This window comes from Myodes glareolus, chromosome 14 (assembly GCF_982192425.1).
Source record: "Myodes glareolus chromosome 14, mMyoGla1.1, whole genome shotgun sequence".
In the NCBI taxonomy this organism is placed as follows: Eukaryota; Metazoa; Chordata; class Mammalia; order Rodentia; family Cricetidae; genus Myodes; species Myodes glareolus.
In genome coordinates this window covers 41,606,240-41,627,515 of record NC_142039.1, presented here as the reverse complement: position 1 = coordinate 41,627,515, position 21,276 = coordinate 41,606,240, and the positions used below count along the sequence as shown (strand labels likewise).

Here is a 21,276-nt window from a genome sequence, read left to right as displayed (position 1 = left end):
TCCTCCTGCATCCTCCCTTTCCTCTGCAGTGACCCACACTGTTGACACACACAGCCTGAGGAGCTCTACATTTTCATTTCATTTTATGTTGAGAAAAAAATTGACACATGAAACATAGAACTAAGAAAAACACAGCCTCAGACAGACACAGTAGGGAGCCTTCTGCAAAGCCTGTCTTCTGGGAGCTTAAGAAGAATTCTGTCACCTCGGGCTGGTTTCACACACACTGATGACTCAAGTAAGACTTCTAAAATACGCTGCCCTCACTTTAAAAAATAGTAGGATGTGTTAGCAGCTGCCAATGGTGGCCAATGGGTTTCAAGTTTGAAGGTAAAATGTTAATTCCCACCAGGAAATATTTAGTTGCACTCTGACTGGTCGACTGTGCAAGATTCCAGCGTCAGATTTCTGTATACAAGGTTTTGATCGCAGAGGGAGAGAATCCAAGTGCTTTCCTCCGAAATGCGGTGGAGAGTGAAGAGGGCTCTAAGTGGCCTTTCAGGAGACATCTGTGCTCACCCAACGAGTCCCACTCCCCACACTGTTGCAGACCAAGCCAAGACCTGTGTGTGTGTCTCGGGGAAGGGGGGGGATTCTAATATCTGACCAGTGTTCTGCCCACTGTGTGCCCTGGCAACTGGTGACGTCACCATGGGTTTGGAGACATGCTAAGAAACAGTTAACATCTGTGTGTATGAGCATTGCAGTTTCTAAAGCTGCTGCTGTACCGCTGCTTATTAAAAGCTTGGCTGGATGCTTTACGCCCTGAGCTTGGCGCCAGTCTTACCCCGTTGCTCTGCTGCGATGGCTTTTTGTGTATTTTAGCTTTCTCTACTTTGTGTATGTCTCTCTCCCTCCCCTTTTCTTGTAATGCTGTTGCTTTGTCTCTCTTCCATTCATATTTTTTTTCCCTTTCCTTTTGCTGCATGGAGACTCTCTGCTGTACAAGTGTAAGTATCCCCCAGGGGTACTGCAGTCCCTGGCTGCGCTGGTTCGCATTCTCACGCTCCATTTGCTTCTGCACTGCCTGGCTGGTCTCCCGGGAGATGTTGTCATTCCACCCGCAGATCCTGAATGAAAGAGGCAATAATTTAGAAACAGGATTGGAGTTGACCAGATGGTTCAGTCTTAAATAAACCAGGGGGTGAATTGAAAATCTCCCCAGCTGGGTGCCTGAGAGTAAGAGAAGGTTGATGAAGAGGTTGCCACATTTGAGGGGAGGGAGGAGGAAGTTCTCAAGACTCAAGGAGCAAATGCCCAAGTGTTTCTCGCCCTTGTCATATTGCTTGTTGTAGGCCCAGAATTATAGAAAATTGGCATCATGATTTGTTTCTCAGATTAGCTATTACTAAACTGCTTCTCAACTGGTACTGGTTTGGGGTGGGTATTTTTTTTCTTTTTTTCCCTGAAGAAGAAAGAAAAATAATTTTGGTTCTTGAGCTTAGAATGATAGCATTATATGCTACTCTTTGTGAAAACTTAGCAAAAATAAAAAAAATGTTTTTAAATAAGGGATCCTATCTTCATGGTGATTCGAGTAATTTTAGTTTCATTTATAAAAATTAGTATGCTTAGGGAATCACCTGTTAGAAGTAGGTCTGAGAGGAAGGCGCTGTTGTGAACCAAGTTCTATCTTTACTTTGTAAATCGTGTTGACAGTGGACAAATCTTTGTTGAGCTACAGTCACATTATAAAAATTGGATCCAATGAGTAGGATTCCAAGTACTATAGATATCCGTGCTGCTTTTGGCCTCTTCAAAAACAGCCATGGTGTGCCGCTGTTCACGCTTATAGCACGGTGCGGATTTATTGGCACTTATGGTATCAAGATGAGAAAGTCTATATTTAGGGTTTCCTTCTAAAATTGCATTTTAAAATGAAGATTTAACTTATTTTTTTCTTCTCACTCGTAGAATGCATTTTTAAAAGTTAGTTCTGTCCGGGCTTAAAGGTAGTTTGCTCCTAGCACTTCAGCGGCCCTTGCCCTTCATCTGATGAGCACTTTGGGATTTCCTTGACTCAGAAAGTTGCTTGGCCATTGACAAGTGAGCAGGGACAGTGGAGGGACTAGGACACAATGAAGAAATTAACCCTTGCGTTTTGGTACAAAAGGGAAGAGCACCCACAGTTCTAAGCACGACCGCTGCCATCCCTCCTCCCAGGATACAGTTTATCAAACCTGACCGTTGTGAGGAGGAAGAACAGTGCAAGCCAGTGGATTTCTCGAGAAGCTGGAATATTTGCTGCTAAATAAGTCCTTGTGCAGAAAATCTGTCCATCTTTACATGTCCTTGCTTAGGAGTTATTGAATGGAGTCATAAGATAAGCAAGGGAGACTGAGCGAGTTTGTACTTTCCATAAAACTAAGAAAAAAAGCATAGCCAAAAAGGGCACAGCTTGTGAGAGGTGAGGCTCCCTTTTCTGTTTCTTTCTGTGTTCTCTATAAACCTTATGAGAGGGAGATTGAAGCCATTGGCATCGAAGGGTCTTTTGTTGTTTTGAGACAGGGTCTGTGTGTAACTTCCTAACCTCAAACCTCTTGCATGGTGGGATTGCAAGCTTGAGGTAGAACCCAGGCTTTGGCCACGCTCTTGATGCCAGGCATGGAAGCAAGCTGAGGTGCCGATCCTCACGTTAGCCAAAAAGGCAAAACTTGGGAACTAACAGTAATGGGAAGATCAACAAAACACTCTTTTGGGAAACATAACTAGCAGTTCTCTGCTCTTAGAGAGTTCATTCAAAATGCAGCGCTGCAGTGGAAAATACCAGAAGACATTTTTTCCCCTGACATTTGAAACTTAATACCAGGCTTTGAAACATTGGAAAACACAATCATAACAGAACTGCTTCCATTCTAATCCGTGTCAGCCAATGAAATGCCCAATGACTTTCAGGTTTCTATGTGTCTCCAAAATTAGGTTACGCTAAATGACTTATTTACACATGGGTCACCAAGTTAACAAATGAGTTTCTTTCTCTGAATGGTATCTATTCTTTATCTGTACATGAAATAATATGTGTCCCTTTTCAAATATTAAAGCTACTGTATGGACATAATGTTACAATTTTGACACATTTCACACTTATTTCTTACCTATCACACTGGGTTTAAGGAGAGGGAAACCTGAGCTATTTTGTCTGTGAATGCTTGCTGTGAAGCAAAATAAATAAATAAATAAATAAATAAATAAATAATAAAAACAAAAACTAATCCTGAGGCACAAGAAGGACATAAAAATCAGGTATCCTCCACACCTGCAATTTAAACTTCTTTTCTAGTTATGATTATCTGAATGAAATTCTATCCCAAGCTTAGTTTGTCTTGTTTTTAATGTGTATTTCAGACAGGGTCTTATGTAGTCGAGGCTTGCGTCAAACCTGCTGTAATTCAAACTCAGGCTGGCCTTGAGTTTGCCATCATCCGTGAATGTTTTTGGTTTACCCATTGATCCTCTCCCTACTGAGACAGTGTGGAAGGTCTTTGAGACTCGTGAGAGCTAAACACAACATGCGTCTTCGCAGCGGTTCTCCTTTGCAACAGATGCCTACTGGATATTTTCTGAATCTTAGGAGTGAGTTGCTTCCTAGGCCACTCCACTGCTCTGCAGACCCTGCGCCTCACACACAGTCTGTGAGCTTCCCACTCAGCCTGGCTGCCTCCAGCAGGTCACACTGGTCTTTCAGGAAAGCCATTCTTTGTGTAAATCTGATCACTCACCTTTTCTCTCCCTGTTCTCCCAACATTTAGCAGCAAGTGGCTGGGGTTTTTTGTTTTGTTTTTGATTTTTGTTTTTTGTTTTTTTATTAAAACCAGGGTAACTGTCAAAACTGAAAAGTTGTTTGCTTTTCCAGATTGGTATAAACCAGTTTATTCTTTTAAAGAATGGAGACTTTGAGGAAGCTTTAGCTGACAACAATTTCATCAAAACATACAATACTCTTTCAGCTCTATTTTCTCTTAATCTGGATGTGGGTCTGTTTTTTGAGTCAGGCTTGGTAGTACCTGCCTGCAATCCCAGCACATGAGTCTGAGTCAGGAGGACTGTGAGTTTGAGGTTAACCTAGGCTACATAATAAGACCTTGTCTCAAACAAAACAAAAATCCTCACCCCCCCCCAAAAAAAAGCAAGAAAAAGTGAAGTTAAAAAAAATAGTATCATGCTGGTTTAAATGCAACTGCAGATCATCATCAGTATTGATAGCAATGGCATAGTGGGAAGATTACTAGACTGGCTCCATCCCCAGTTCTTGTCCTGGCCCAGATCCTCTAACAGCTCAGATCTGTTAATGTTTATCACTCATCCCATGACTTTGTATTGGCCTTCAAGTTTATCTGTATAGGTGACGCCTGAGGTTCTTCCCAGCCTCACCAGCTGTGTATCTTCTGAGGGAGACAGCTCTGGGTGGTAGTGGATGCTACTACCCATGTACATGGCCCATGCCAGATGATAAGTGCGGGGGGGGGGGGGGAGGATCTACACTGGATGCCGGATGTGAACGGTGATTGTTGATCTGTGGTGGATGATGGATGCTCCATACTTGATGTCAATACTTGGAAGATGTCCTCAAGTTTGACCTTGGCTTGGGATTTATTTTTAAAGGCTCTGGCAGGATCTTAGACATTTACTGAGAAGTAACATCTGATAGTTTTGAATTGTGGCACATTGTCCTGAAATTATAATGACACACTGCAAAACAAAGGGTTAAGCTACCTAAAGCGTTGAAGTGGCACACAGAGACTGCAGACAGGATGCCTGCACCAGTGTTGCTGTGACAACCAGCAATTACAGTCATGAATAATCTCAGTGCTTTGTGAGTGATTTTTACATTCTTTGAGGCTGATTTCTTATCTCCAGTTTGACATTCTCATGTATGGCTTAGAGTTAAATTATCATTCCCTGTTCTTTTCAGCCGTAGGAAGAGATCTGAACTGGTTAGAAATGTAAGATAAAAGGGCCCTTGGCTGAATGACTTATGAAAGTTTGAGACAGTTAGAATCCATCTATGCATCTCCTGAGTCAACCTAGCAGTTGCTACAGTGGAGCTTTTGTTAAATAGTGAAACAGGAGCCTAGTTTACCTGCTGATTCCTGGTGCCCTGGAGTTTGAGACAAGTTTCCATGCTCACCTAAGCACTGCCTCTGTCTGATTGCCAGATGACTCCCAAGTCCAAGAGGAAGAGCATCCACAGCCGAATGCTGCGGCCTGTCTCCAGGGCGTTTGGTGAGTGTGCTCCCAATGCCACTTCCCTGTAACTAGAAAACATCCCAACAAAGAGTTCACGCTGCCCACGGGACCCACTCTGTAAATTGAGGAAGGTTTGGATAATTGGTGAGGAGCAGTAGAAATTACTTTTCGAGGCCAGGCGTGGTTGCTCAGTCCTGTGATCTTGTGAGACTGAGGTAGGAGGATGGACGTGAGTCGGGGTCACCCTGGGCACATAGTGAGTTCCAGGCTTGCCTGGGAACAGAGGTACAGAGTGAGGTCCTGTCTGAAAAACAGAACAAAGCAAAACATTAATTGTAGATTTCTTTGGGCTTTATTATTGCTGGTGATGGAATTGGGCTACTCTATTCTTCCTTTCTCTTATCCTTTTCTCCCTTCTTTTCTTCCCTTTCTCCCTCTCTCCCTTTTTCCTTCTTATTTCTATTTCTGAGAAGGTCTGAGTGTGCATCCCAGGTTGGCCTGAACTCAGCAATCCTCCTGCCTTAACTTTCTCAGTGCTGGGACCGTAGCTGTACTCCACCAGGCCTGGCCCTTGGAAATTGTCTCCTGTCCTCTTTGCATCACCCTTTGGGATCTGTTTTATTTCAGAAATGGAATTTGATCTTGATAAAGCCCTGGAAGAGGTGCCGATCCACATTGAAGACCCACCTTTCCCGTCCATCCGGCAGGAGAAGCGAAGCTCAGGTTTGATTTCCGAGCTGCCCTCAGAGGAAGGCAGGAGACTGGAACACTTTACCAAGTTACGGCCGAAGCGGAACAAGAAGCAGCAGCCTACACAGGCGGCGGTAGGTGTCTGCTGGGCTCCTCGGGCCCCTCCTTGCCTCCACCTCCTAAAGGTTCCATAACTGTAAATAGTGCCACCAATTGAGGATCAAGCAAGTGTTCAAATTTGTGAGACTGCACAGAGATGGAGACAGGTGAATCCCCAGAAGGCCTTGGGCTTGCTAGCCTAGCATATGCATCAGCAGACAGCAAAGAGACCCTGCCTCAGTGAAGGAAATAACTGGCACCCGAGATTGTCCTCCAACTGCCGTATGTATGCTAGCATCACATATATGACTGTGTGTAACATGACGGCCGGCTTATTGGGGTTTCTGTCCCACCCGGTACCCTACAGCCGGCAAGCCCAAAGAAAAATCACACACAGGACTCCATAAGATTATAAAGCTGATTGGCCCATTAGGTCAGGCTACTTATTAGTTCTTATGACACATATTACCCCATTATCCTTATCTACGTTAGCCATATGGCTTGGTACCTTTTTCAGCTGGGCAAGTTACATGCTGCCTCTTCGGTGGTCTGCGCAGGAGTGGCAAAGGAAGCTTCCTGCTTCCCAGAATTCTCCTGTTCTCATTGCATCACCTCTACTTCCTGTCTGGTTGACCCACCTATACTTCCTGCCTGGCCAATCAGCATTTTATTAAAATACACGATTGACAGAATACAGACAATTCTCCCATACCAACTGTGCATGTTCACAGAAAAGAAAACAGAGGTCCTCAGCTCTCTGGCCTGGTGTCTCCACTTTGCTGCTGGTTGATTCCATGTGAACCTATTTCCAGAACCTCTACTGAGCTCTGCATTTTCAGATCTGGAATGTTCTGGAACACCTCAGGCTAAACAATTTCTAAACTAAGATCCTATCTTGCCTGTCACCCTGCTTTTCCTTGTTTATCCTCTGTCCCCTTCGGGGTCTCATCAGCTGACATGTTAAAAATCTGGCTGTAGCTGGGCATAGTGGCACATCTCTTTAATCCCAGTATGTGGGAGACAGAGGCAGGTGGATCTCTGTGAGTTCAAGGCTAACCTGGTCTACATAGCAAGCATTCTAGGCCTTCCAGGGCTACATAGAGAGACCTTGTCTCATCAAAAAACAAAAAACAAAAAAAGGAAACAAAAAACCAAACCAGCAAACAAAAACAAACAGGCAAGCCCTGGCTGCACCACTACCATCCACTTAATTATCCCCAACTGCCATCCTGACTGCTGATTTCTCTCCATCCTCTTTTCTCACGGCTTTCCCTGGAGCTGATGATGACTGGAAGGCCTTTTCAGATCTCCATGGAAACAAAGCTTCTTCCAGGGAGCCCTCCTTGCCTCTTCCTTTCTGGTTCTACAGAGCTACAGGGAAAAGTGGCTCTCATGAACTTGTGTTTGGTGCAGAGAGCTTGTGAAACCCACGCTGGGAATAGGTTTTTACCCAGAGACGGCTCTCATCACCTATTCCCAGCTCTTTGCCTGTGGATTCCAGAGAGGCATGGCGTGTGACTCAGCCTATAGAAATTTTGTTCCCGGTGCTGTGGGTTGGGAATACGAGCAGTGAGTGCTCAGCAGTGGTTGCTGGATCAGTCGGGGAGAGCTGAGAGCACAGAAGGCTCAAGGGTTTCTCCACTTGTCCCCATGGTCAGTAGTTCACTTTACAAGATCCGTGTTTAGATGTGTTCATTTGAATTTGAAGAGCTGCCTTAGTGTCATAGTTTCCAGCTTATTTGATTTTGGATTCTTGCTACAGCATTATGTAAGCTTAGATGTGTAAGCATTTATGGCTATTTTGTTTTAAATAAGGGAGAGGGGCTTATCAGATAAAGAAAGAGACAGTCTCCCTTTTGCTGGCTCAGATTCTGTACTCTAAATTGTTGCTGTGTGAATGGTCCCTCTTTGGCTGTCACTTCTGCAATCATTGGCAGCATGACCTGAATGTGAAATGATGGGTTCAGTGTCTCTGTGCCCTTGGAGAGAAACATTTTGTGGGTTTGTGCATTTGCTTATTTATTCTGCTTTTATGATTCTGGGGACTAAACCCCACAGTCATGTTCAAGTTATTCTTTCTTCCTGCATTTAAAAAAACTACAAAGAACCAGGCATGGCAGTTCATGCCTTAAATCCTAGAGGCTGTGAGGCTAAGGGAGGAGGGTCAGGACTGCAGGGGCGTCCTTCCATACACATCATGCTGGAAGCAGCTACAGGAGGCCCTCTGAGACATAACACAAGAAGGACCACAGAGGAGCAGAGGAGCGTGGGCATTCTTGGATATACAGTGAAGGTACATTAGTTGCCATATGATTTCTCCAGGCTCACTCTCTCCTGAGTACTGTCTCTTACAACAGCCTTATTAGGGCTCACTCACATTTTCCAGGTACACATCAGGAAGAAGCAAAAGCTAGAGAGCAATGTAACTGAACAACATGGTTTCGGCTGCTTTCATTACTAGTGCTTAGTCTCAACAATTGTCTGATGTGACCATCAGGGTCTTTACCAGGACCGTGTACTGTGTAGAACCAGCTCGTCTTGAGTTGATCTTGGCGTATCTGAGGTCTGCCATTGACCTCCACTGCACCTTGAGTTGATCTTGGCATGTCTGAAGTCTGCTTTTGACCTCCACTGCACCATTGAGCTACCCGAGACATCAAAATTCCAAAAATCAAGGCTGGTTCAGATGTCCACACGTCACTGTCATTGAGCCAAATCTAGTAATGCTGTCACTCTGATGTTTGTGCCAGAATTAACAAGATTGCCTTAACACTGTCAGTGTAAAACCACTAACTCTTCTTTAAGGAAATAAACCATATATAAGTGGCTGTTCCAAAAACACAGACCTGTGCACCAACCACCATAGCAAAGCCACAGTCACAGGAAAGAAGGTCACAAGTCTCTCTGTGTTCACAGAAGCACAGAGAGGGTCATCGGGAGGCTTTACAACACTCTCCGCTTTAGAGCCGGTAGAGCTTATGGGTCAGCTTAGGAGGCATTTTAAAAGTCATCAGGGTATTGGGGTAGACACTGAGGGGGACAGTTACTGGCTATGAGAGGGGACTAAGAGTACAAAACAGCTTTGTCTCTCAAGTATCAGCATTCCATCTGTGTCCCTTGCAGTTCTCGGGAGGAATAGAACCAACAGACTGTGTAGCTATGCATTATAAAAATAGATACCCCGAGATAGCATACACAGTAGGGGCTGAGCAGCTCAGCTTGGCCATGCTGGAGAAACCGGGAACCCGGGAGCTGCTCAGCCACCAAAATTGGGTGCCTCAGGAGTCTAAGTCTGGTGCTGAAGGCCCGAATGATTCCTGGAATCACTGGTGTTCCGTCCACATTGTAAGGGTGAAGAAGTCAGAGTCTGACAATTGTGCGGGGTGGCAGTGGCTGTGGTGGCAGAAGAGGAAGCATCGATAGACACGCTCCCCAGCAAGAAGCAAAGGCAGGCTATGGTGGCCTGTCTTGGGACCTCCTTATAGATGAGACACCCACCGACAGGCATTGCCTACTCGCAGGGTACAGCTTCTTCCCAGGTTAGCCCTTCCTGGAAACTCACTCCAAAAATATGTCTCCTACTCGGTTCCAGATTTGATCCAGTTGACAAGATGAACTGTTCCTCCCCAGTTGCCATGCCGTCCCTACCTGAGGTCCTACAGTATGCAGTTCTGTAACACAGAGGCAGCTTCTCCGGAGCTTCAGTTCACAGTGTGAAATAAAAACGAAACACAGATGGTCTTTTATTTTTTTTTTCCAGTGATGGAAATGAAACCCAGGGCTTGACACACACTAGGAGAGCAAGAACTCACCAGTGAGCTATAGCCCAGCATACAATTTTAAAAAAGCATAAAAGTTCACTTGAATCAAATTTTGATCATGTCAAATTGCCAGCTGTCCTGTGGCTTTAGCTGTTCCCTGGACTCAGGCAAAAGCAAGATCTTTGTAAAAACAAGAATAATTTATTTGTCCCCCTTTTTTTTTCACTTATTAAAGTTTATATGCATTCTCTTAGACATATGTGATAACTGGTCAGTCCCTCAAATTGTTCTTAAGGCTATTTTAGTAATTTATATTTTCATAGACTATTACCCATTTGATTAAATTAATTGTTTACATAGAATTAGGATTTGAATTGTTCTTAACTATCATTAACTGTGTCTCTCTCATTCTCTGTTTTTAATTAGTTAATATTTTCTTCTGGTTTTATTTGTTTGTTTCTTTGTTTATTTATTTATTGCTTTTTGAGACAGCATTTCACTGTGTTGCTCTGGCTGTCCTGGAACTCATTTAATAGACCAAGCTGGCCTTGAGCTCACAGACATTCACCTGCATCTACCTCCCAATTGCTGGAATTAAAGTGCCTGGCCCTGGTTTTATTTTTGAGACAAGATTCTACTTGGTCCCTAGGCTGGCCTCAACTTCACTATGCAGCCTAGGCTGACCTAGAACTAGCCTAGGGTGACCTGACCCACCATACTCAGCCCCCATTCCTGATTTTTTAAAATGCCTATCAAGCATTGTGTAGCTGTCTCAATAGTCTGTTTTCAGTTTTCCTCTACCTCCCAAGTCCATCGCATATTCTGTATTGCCTGACTTTATGCGTTTCTGTCTAATTTCCTTTGAATGTCTGTCTTCCTTGTTTGTTGCTGGGGGAAGCCTGCATGGAAGGTGTGTGGTGACTCAGCTTCCTAAGGGGTTCTCTCAGGCACACTTGCTCACAATGTCTCTAACAGGTCCACGTGCACTCACTTCAGATCCAGATGTCCACTACGCCCTGGTGAGGGAGACAAGAGGGTGGTCTGAACTGCCTTTAACCTCACAGCACCCACTTACCTTCTCATCATTCACAAGTTAACCTTTCAGAGAGTGTGCCTTCACTGGAGGTGCAGGGCACCAGTGACTGCGGAAAAGAGACAGATCCCGAGGCGCGTGCTCCTGCCCATGCAGGGCGATCCTTGCTCTCCCTCGCCAGCAGCCCTGCTGCTCTTTGTAACTGATGCTGACTCTGGATGACAGAAGAGACTTGAATCACAGCACATCTTTTTCTTTTGCTGGAAAATGAGTGTTAACAGCATGTGCTTTGGCCTTGAACTCTATTGACCTGATTCTACTCGTCACAGTCTGCGTTTTGGCTGCTCTTCCCAGGCCAGCGCCATCTGAACTTCCCTTTAACTGCCGCCTTTTGAAGCTCTGCCTGCGATTTAGCCAGCTGTGCTGGGTAGCTCTTAACTTGCCTCCTCTATTCTCTACCTCTGAAATGTCGGGAGTTCATTGAGGGGGTTAGGAAGGACAGCCCAGCCCTTTATGCTGCTGCGCCTGCGGGGAGCTGTATTACGTTTAGTTTCTCCCTCCATCTCTGGGGCCTCCATGCTCTTCATTCTACCAGTGAACTCAGGGGCCAGCTATGAATTCTGTTGTCAAAGCAGGAAAACCAAAAAGGGCTAAGGGGAGAACGTGAATGAGAAAAGTATAACCCTCTATTTATTGGCTCAGAAAGGAGAAGGATTGGTGAGACAGCTAAAGGAAGCCACCCCTAGCTATCCTCTTGTCTTCCCGGTACTGAGATTGTAGTTGTCTTTTTACTTGGTAGCATTTCGCAAATAAGAATTTTTCACAGTCTGACTGGTCCAGCCATACAAAGCCCCTATCATGCTCTGTTTACAGTACATTTTGTAAATCTGTTTGGCGGGTGAGTTTGGTGATACATGCCTGTAATCCCAGCACTAATGAGGCAGAAGCAGAAGGACCACTGCAAGTTCAAAGCCAGCCTGATCTACATAACGAGTTCTAGGCCAGTCAGGGCGACTAGCAGAGACTGTCTCAAAACCTGTCCCCACCTACAGCCATACCATGCTGAACATGCATGATGTCATCAAAGCGTGCCTCCCACAATCACCAGCATCAGGCTTAGCATGTCTACAAACCCGTTCTTTCCTCACTAGGTTATGGCTCTACACCTGGCCTCTGTTTCTGTAAATCACGTGATCCCTGTTGTAGTGAGTCATGGCCGTGCTGTAGGTTGTTGAGACTAGCAGAACTGAAGGGCCGTTGGTTGACTGTGGAGTGAAGTCCTGTTTGTTTTGCAGATCTGTACCGCCAACATCGTCCCCCATGATGGAGAACAGAACGGCCTCATGGGCAGAGTGGATGAAGGTGTAGATGAATTTTTCACCAAGAAGGTGACTAAAATGGACAGCAAGTAAGTTTCCAGTCATTTCGTTAAGAATGGCATTTCACTCACGTCTAAATGGCTAGTGGTTGTCATTTATATAGGCATCACAGTCTCATGCAAGAGATTTACTATTTGGGTTTATAAAACGTGGTCTCTAACAAAGCATCATGGGTGTTGCTTGGGAACGTGTTAGAAATTCAAATTCTCAAACTCTTCCCACTGATCTGCTGCGCTAAGAACTGTGGGGCCTGTTCCATAGCGGTGCACATGACATCCAGGCCAGATTGCTGCTGTGCCTGGGTTTCTCTCACATCACCTGGAAGAGTCTGTTTCAGGGCACCGAGCATCCTTTGAACTTTCCTATTCGTAATTTGATCTGTTGGCTAGTTGGGCAGCAAAGTGACGGGAGAGGTGGGGCAGGGTTCTCTGACTTACCCTGTGCTGTGGCTGGTTTTGTCGGCTTGACAATCTCTGGATCACCTAGTAGACAGGACAAGCCTCTAGGCATGATGGTGAGAGATTGTCTAGATTACATTACTAGAGATGGGAAGATGCAGCCTGATTGCTGGTGCATAGTGCATCCAGTCCCAGACCTCATGAAAAGGAAAAAGCCAGCGGAGCATGCTCCCTCCTGCCCGTAGATGTACAATGCATGCTGTCCCCGTGACTGCCTCTCCATGATGGACTGTACCCTGGCACTGTGAGCCGAAGCAAGCCCTCCTTCCTTCTTAAATAGCTTTTCTCTCTGGATGTTCATCACAAGAGGAAAACTAACTACTGTACCCTCTAAGAACTTCTGTCTACCTTTCCTTTACTAGAATGTTGCTTCCTTAGAAGAAAGTTCAATGATACTTTATCTTGAGCTGGGCATGGTGGCACATGCTTAGAGCCCCAGCACCCAGAGATTGGGGCAAGCAGATTAATATAAATTTGAAGCCTGGAAAACATAGTGAATTCCAGAACAGCCTGAGCTATATGACTCTGCCTCAACCCCACCTCAAAAATATTGTTCAACTTAAAACACTCCTGTTTTTATACATGATTTTTCTGAGGTTATTCGATCTGTTACTAAAAGCTGATACATCTCAGGACAGACTCCGAGCCTGGGTTGTGTTTGTGAACAATGCTTCACCTTAGAGATGAAGTTCAGGATTGCATTAAACCTTGCAGATAGCTGAGGGCGGGCAGGCCAGAGAGCTAGGGAAGGGCCCGGCGGAGCTGTGATTGATGAGTCTTATCTATACTTTGCAGGATGGCAAAGCAGAAATAAGTTAAGTCTCATATCCATGGCAGTGGAGCTTATAGACGCTGGTGAGCGTTAACACCTAATTATTGGCTGTCGTTGACACTCGTCTTGCAGCTTAGCATAGCATCACTTGGCAGAATTCTTCCTTTCAAGACCCACCAATACATCCTTTATTCTTTGATAGTTTCCTATAATGCTTCATTCCCACAAATTAATCCCTGCTGATCCCTGGCATCATTCCCCCCACCTCTGTACACATCTGTAGTGTGCCTCTTCAAGAGTCTGCTTGGATTTTGGTTGTTTTATAATACAAGGATTAGAGAACTGTATTTTCAACTTAAAAGAGTCAAGAAACATCAATACAAACAGCATAATGGAAAATTTCCTCTTGATGAATTGCTGCCTTCCTCACACAGAATACTGTTCCAGATCAATATCTGGGTCTTATTTTTTTCCCATTAACACTTCAGAATCTTTTATTGTTTTACATTTTATGTTTTCCATTGTTTGCTTTGCAATTTTATTATGTTTTTGAGACAGTTACACGATATATCCCATGCTAGTCTGGAATTCACTAAGCAACCCAGGGAAAATTCATGCTCTCAGTCATCCTCCTGCCTCAGGCTCCCACATGCTAGGGGTTCCAGGTGTACACTGGTATATGCAGGAACTTCAGAACCTTAGTACAGGCTACAGTAGTTAATGGCCAGTAGTCATTGTTGTTAAACACATCAGATAACGGACCTGTCTCTGTGTAATTACAGATATAATTGCTGGCTCTTCTTCAACCATCCTGTATTTGTGGGAAATGTGTGAGCACTGGGTGTGGACCAAGTGCTCTGTCCCACCTGTCCCACCTGTCCCACCTGTCCCACTGTGACTTCCTCTCTTGATCATGCAGCTTTGTTTTTCAGTTGTCTTGGAATGATATCTGGGTGCATTTGTAATATGTAATGTCTATTTCCACAAAGATGCTATCCCAGAATTCTGGGCATATTTCTGTGTGCAAGACTAGATAGCTTAACTTTCATCAACCTACAAAAAGTTGTAATTTTTTTAAACTGCATTTTCCTATGAAAAATAGCTTCTCACTTAGACATTATAGGGCATGGCATTAGGTAAAACATCATAAGTTAGTACAAAGAAAGTTTGAGATTCAGTGTTATGTGCTCATAGTTTTAAAGTTAAGTGAGCTACAAGGCTTTAATTAAAAACCAAAACAAAAAGCCAATACATCTCTTTTCTCACTTCCTGCTTCCCAGAGGCAACTGGTTTTTATTCCATTAATTGTTAACTTTTCTTCTTTTTTAAAAATGTTTTCCTCCTATTTTTCATTTTTAGTTTCGGATAGTAATTCTGTCAACATTTGTCTACAGAGGATGATGGTGTATCTCATCTGTTCTCTGACCCTACTGAATTTTCTTTCTCTCTCTCTCTCTTGACTTTCTTCATTTAATATAATTTTTGTTAGCTCGCTATTCAATGGTTGCTTCAGTGCCTCATCCTAGCCCTGGATGCATCCGCACCTGACTTACATGGTACATTGTGGTCACACTTCCTCCCCTACAGATTTTCTTTTCTCTGGAAGCTCTTCATCACTTTTTGTTTGCTTAGTTTTCACATAAGGCTCTCGTCTACTCACTCTTTAACTCTGCTGTAAAAGCACAAATCTGTGAGTTCTCTCTCATGTTCTCTGTCGGATCTTCTTGGACACATCTCACACTACAGGAGGGGGGCTGCTGAGGAATCATTTCCTTCATCCTCTGCTTCTCAGAGTCTGAGATTTACACCCTCATTGTGATGGATTTCCTCTTTGGACACATCTCACGGTGGTGGGGGGGACTGTTGGGGAGGTTTTCCTCCATCCTCTGCAAGTAGATTCCCTTCATCACATCCCTCCTGTGTTGTATCTGCTTCTCAGAGTCTGCAATTTACACCCTCATTTCGGTGGTTTTCCTCCTGTGGTTACTTTCTAAGAAATGAAATGTTAGCAGTGCATTTCTGTAAGGTTCAGATCTTTCGTTTTGAGTGATCGTGTTGCTGGGTATGGGACTGGAGGATGTTGCTTTAGAATTCTGAAAACGCTGTTCCCTAATTTTCTGTCTTCTCGAGTTCTCATAAGAACCCAGTGTCACCTTGAGTCCTGATCCTTTGTGACATGGTTTTGCATTTTTCTCTTCTCTGGAAACATTTGGGATGTGTCTATATTTTCAGGGTACCCAAATTTTATGATGTTGTATTTAAGAGGGGGTTGCTGGTTTGTCTATCCAGTTTGTTAGCACACATAAAATGTTTGACTCTTAAAATTCATGTTCTTTGGTTCTGGAGTTTTTATTGTTTCTTTTGTAAATTTCTTCTGTTTCCTCTACACACTATCTGTTAAACTTTTTTTATTCGAGCTGGGTGGTGGTGGTGCACACCTTTAATTCCAGTACTCAGGAAGGCAGAGGCAGGTGAATCTCTGTGAGTTCCTAGGGAGTTGAGGGGAGGTCCAGGCTCTGACTTTGAGTGGCAGATTTCTTGTGACACTCATTTTGTTTGTTCTTTTTCTCCATTTCCCAAATTTTTATGTTTTTTTCTTTCTGAAAAATCTATCCTAAAATATAAACTTATTCTGTCTAGTTTTGTTTTTACAAAGTCTTTTGCGACCCAACCTGATGGTAGACTTTACATAGGTGAGGCTGGCCTTGAACTCCTGACCCTCCTACTCCATCTCACAAATACTAGAGGATCAGGTATTGCATCAGCACCTGAGCCTTGGGTCTTTTATTTTGTTACTTCTTCTGATAATTTATTCCATTTAAGCAAAGATCCAAATCTTTGCCAGGATTGAGCAAATATGTTGGATTTCGCCGATTACCTAGTAATTAACAGATGCTCAAAGAAGCCCTTTCCAGTATCTCCCAAATTAAACAGGGTAGATGCCCAATTATGCCTTAAGCCAGTCCAGGAGAAGTTCACACTTAAGCCTCTAATCATTACAAATGTCTGTCCTCAATCCTGTCTGACTCCTTCAGATTAGCGCACAATCTGGATGCTTAGTTTCCTCATGGCTAGCCTGAATTCTTCTGTCCCTAAGCACAGGCTTAACATTTGCAATGCTACAGAACGTGACTGGTTATGCAGCAGTCACCTTCACGTTCATCGGCTAAGTCCTCGTGGTACTTGTCTTCATGGTTTAAGCAATAGTTTCTGTGTCCTGATTGTGGTGCAGGAGATCATCCACACGCTGCTCAGATGCCCATGAACTGGGCGAAGGAGATGAGAAAAAAAAACGGGATTCTCGGAGAAGTGGCTTTCTCAACCTAATCAAATCGCGGTCCAAATCTGAGCGGCCACCCACGGTCCTGATGTCCGAAGAGCTCTCCTCTCCAAAGGGGGCAATCCGGAGTCCACCGGTGGACACCGCTAGGAAGGACATAAAGACAGCTGAGCACAATGGTGCTGCGGAGCGCACAGAGGAGATGAAGACACCGGAACCCCCGGAGGAAGGCCCGGCAGAGGAGGCAGGCAGGATCGAGCGCAGCGACAGCAAGGGTAGCCCACAGGGTAGCCGGCGCTATGTGCAGATGATGGGCAGCGGGCTGCTGGCTGAGATGAAGGCAAAGCAGGAGCGGAGAGCTGCGTGCGCACAGAAGGTGAGGAGGGAGCCCTGTGTCTGGATTCCTGCGTTGACTTCTCTAGTTTTATGGAAAAAGAGGGGCAGAAAAATAGCTTGTTAGTTAAATGAAAATGTAAATACTGGATGCTGGAGAGATTAGTCTGTGGTTAAGAACACTGTAACTCTTATAAAGGACCCTGGTTCAGTTCCCAGAACCTGCACAGTGATTTCTAAGCATCAACCACTTCATTTCCAGAGGAACAGACACCCTCTTCCAAACTCTGAGCACCAGACATGCATGAGGTGCACATGCTTACATGTGCAAACAAACCACCTGTGCACATAAAATAAATTTTACAAAGAAAATGTCTTAAACATGTTAAATCTAAAGATTTATTCCCCAAGATTTTAGAGCCCAGACCCAGAACTACTTGCTTGTCCTCACTGCCCCATGCCATGCCTTGATTGTTTAACCTGTTGATTGTTTTGAGATGGGGTCTCACACAGGAACAGGCTCGCCTCAAACTCACTTTGTGGCTCAGGTTGGTGTCAGATTCACTGGGTAGCACTGAGTGGCCCCAAGTCCCCAGTGATCCCCATTTCAGTCCCTTGCCCCTTCCCAGGGTTCCTGTCCAGCTCAGAGATACACTCTTGAGAGGCACGAGACTCTAAAGGTATGGCATCTGTTTTTGAGAAATAAGCTGTGCCCCACCTACCTGTCTTCCTGTGCTTTCAATAGAAGTCTGCAAGAACTGGTCCCAAATAAGACTGGCCTGGGTGAATCTGAGTGGAGATGCTGAGGTGGCAGAACCAACAGGCAAAGAACAGATGGCAGGCAGATAATCTCAAAGGCCCACTCCATGCCCCATGAAGCTCCTAGCTTAACCTTTTCCCAGACTTCAAAGTCCTTTGCATTATTCCAGATTTAAATGGCAAAAGAAGAAGTCGGGGTGTCCTGTTAGGACTGATGGATTACCAAGTCCACTATGGCCGCTATGAAGACGTCAGCGCTGGTTTAGAGGTTGCTAAGTCTCAAGGACAAGGCAGAATGGCAGCTTAGTGATAGAGGGTTTGCCTGGCATGTCTAAGAATCTGAGTTCTTTCCCTAGCACAGCAGAGGATAATTTTAAAAAAAGAAGAAAAAAAATATGTTGAGTCTCCTCAACATTCAATTTAAACATAGTTTACCTACCTTGCTCCCCCCATTCCTGCAAGCTTTGTAGTCCCTGTAGAGATCAAGCCCTGCAGGGTCTTACATGGGTTGCATAATCAGCCTCCGCTGGGCTGCATTCCCAGCCGCGTTACTGCTCTGAGTCTCTTTTTCAGAATTCTGTCTGTTTGCTTCTATCGTTTCTTAAAGGAATGCATCCTTGTGGTAGTTATTAAGATAAGTGTGCCCAGGTTGTATGCATCATCCTGAGATCTGAGAAGCTCCCCACCCCCCAGAAAGGGAAGCTGTGCATCTCTTTGTCTCAAGGCCTCAGAAGAAAATGATTCGTTCCCCCAGGGGACCTTGGCTTAGAGGAAGTCCAGGTGGACTACCCAGCAGATACAGAGGACGTCTGTACTGCCTCTTTCCAGCTGCTGTTTGTTAAACTCTGCATCCCATGAGATTCTGCAGCTGCTCACCGTAGCTCTTCTACTATCCAGCAATTTCCCAGCTATAGATACCTGCTTTTCTTCCCCACAGATCCTTACGATAGTGCAAAGACGGGAGAGCCTACATAACTGCTTCCTGTTGATGCTCTAAGGGAGGCAGTATTGATCTTCACCTGCAGAATTCTGAAAAAATACTACATCCCTACCATGAGCCAGATGCCTCCACAGTTTATAAATTTCCAACAGCAAATGTTCTGTTTTCCTAATGTTTAATCTCTGTTTCCTGTGATGAGCAGCTAATTTTGTTGAAAAGACAGGAATTCCAGGGTACTTTCCCATGTGTTTAGGGCTGATACATAAATTGGCCTAGGGTAACAGAATCTTTCTGGATTAGTGTTTGCGCTTGGTCCAGGTTGATGTTAATGTTCTCATAGTGCCATCTAGTGTTCTTTTAAACAGCATTTGTTTAAAAAAATCTTCAGCAATTACAGTTTAGACAGTCGTGGCTATTTTACCAGAATAAAAAGCTTTCTCAAAAAAAAATTACTGTTAGAATGTTTCCTGAAATGTAGCACTGAGTTGGTTACGGGTAGTAATGTAAGCATCCATGGTTGATGCACAGTTGACCTTACTGTTGGAAGAGCAGAAGAGGGTGAGTCCCACGAATGTAAGCATCCATGGTTGATGTACAGTTGACTTTACTGTTGGAACAGCAGAGAGGGGGCGTCAAGGGTGCAAATTTTCCAATTGCTTTTCAAACTTTATTGACTTAGTGTGTATATATTTGTGTGGCACACGTGTGTCACAGTGCATGTATGGAAGTTAGAGAAAAACTTGCAGGAGTCAATCCTTCCACCACTTGGTGAAGGGACACTAGCCCACCGGAGCCTGTCGCTCTGGCTGGCTTTGCTCTTCTCCCCCATTCTGTGTCTGCCTTGCTTAAAGCCGTTAGATTATATTCGAAAAGCTAGCCGCCAAGGTTCAGCTATCAAAGTATTAGAGCCCAGCAATCAAAAGCCCCCTTTGGCTCACCTAATTAACATACCCAATTGACACTGAACACCTTAACCTAACACAGGGTTTCCCCATTTATCTTCATAAACCTCCATTTTTCTGTGTTCCACATCTGCCTCCCCTCCATCCAGAGGCGTTCCTCTGTCCCTCTGGAACAGATATCCCTGTCCGCTCCCTTGTTCTCTTCCCTTCTCCCCCGTCCTCTGTCTCCTGTCTTTGTCTCTTATTCCTTGCCTTTTGTCCTTCTGCGGCAAATAAATGTCCTTTGTGCTGAGGACTTGGCCTTTGGGATCCTGGGCCAATACCAGTCCTTTCACATGGTGTCGTGACTCGGATTTAGGTTCCAGGGATTGAACATGTGGTTTTAGACTTGACAGAAAGTCCCTTTACCTGCTGACCCAGCTCTCTGTCCTCGCTTTTACTTTTAAAAATGGATTTCCTGGAAGCTTGGTATGGAGGCATATGACTGAAATTCCAGCATTTGGGAATCTAAGAGAGAAGGATCGTGGGTTTGAGGCCAACCTGAACTACATACAGTGAATTCTAGGGTAGCCTGGACTACAGAGTGAGATCCAACATAAAAACAAAAGAAAATCAAGTACAAACATTAAAGAAAAAAAAAAACAACACAAACCTAGATTTCGTGAAAAACAAACCTGGACTTCTTTCTTCCCTTTCTGGATTGTGACCCTTATGTGTATCATGGGGGTAAAGCCACCCTCTTGGGTGTGATGTCCCTTCAACAGTGGCAGTGCAGGAAAAATCTCTTGTTATCGATCTGCTTTATTGTTTCTTCTTCTTTCCCCTTATATCTCAAATGTACTCTTTTTTGGGGTGCTGGGGGGTCTTGAATTTTTAGAAGCTTATCAATGATGTCATCTCCCAGGATTCCTCCAGCCCGGTCTTGAGCAGCGCAGAGCGGTCGGATGGAGGTGGGACAGGTAAGCAGAGCTACTGCTTGAATCCCCTGAGGAAAACCAGTCCTCTTCCGGTTCTAGAGTCACCTGTGATTGGGCGAAGGAAAATACAAATGGAAAAACAAGCCTTCATGTTCTCCCCTCTAACCTAAACAACCAGTCCCTTCCTGTCCCAGCCACTCCTGGGGCGCTACTCCTATCTCTGTAGCCATGATCTTAGGGGGACTTTTTTTTTCTTTTCTGAAATCCCAGATGGAGGAAATTAAGATTGCCTTCCCCACTTTCCTTTTTGACAAATTCCTAAATTTTGGGCATCCTGGTGAAAGAACAAAGTGTGATGTTTTGAACAGCAAGCTCCGCATGGCATGCAGAAGGAGGGCGGCGGTTTACCTGCCTGGAGGAAATACTCCAGTCCCGTGGCTCCAGTGTGAATGGAATCCCTATGCTTTGTTGCCTCAAAGGTTTTTTTGTTTTGTTTTGTTTTGTTTTTTGTTGGTTTGTTTGTTTGGTTGGTTGGTTGGTTTTTCAAGACAGGATTTCTCTGAAGCTTTGGGGCCTGTCTCAGAACTAGTTCTTTTAGACCAGACTGGCCTTGAACTCACAGAGATCCGCCTGCCTCTGCCTCCCCAGTGCTGGGATTAAAGAAAGGTGTGCGCCACCACTGCCTGGTCTGGTCCCTCGAAGTTTTAGGTATATTGAGTGGAGATGCAATATACTGGATGCAAGCAAGCAGTAACTCGTAAGTTGC

General features: G+C 44.6%; 1 protein-coding gene across 5 annotated transcripts in view; it reads left to right on the top strand.

The window, feature by feature from the left end:
• Window positions 1-21,276, top strand: part of Carmil1 (capping protein regulator and myosin 1 linker 1) — a 280,263-nt gene that overhangs the window by 246,037 nt on the left and 12,950 nt on the right. For 4 of the 5 annotated variants that reach the window (XM_087896478.1, XM_087896477.1, XM_087896481.1 and 1 more), the window contains exons 30-34: window positions 5,157-5,223; window positions 5,815-6,011; window positions 12,066-12,178; window positions 16,612-17,035; window positions 20,471-20,552. In XM_087896478.1, the coding sequence (XP_087752604.1) occupies window positions 5,157-5,223; window positions 5,815-6,011; window positions 12,066-12,178; window positions 16,612-17,035; window positions 20,471-20,552 (883 nt within the window). The remainder of the gene's footprint in view (window positions 1-5,156; window positions 5,224-5,814; window positions 6,012-12,065; window positions 12,179-16,611; window positions 17,036-20,470; window positions 20,553-21,276) is intronic. The other variant, XM_087896479.1, reaches the window with a different exon arrangement.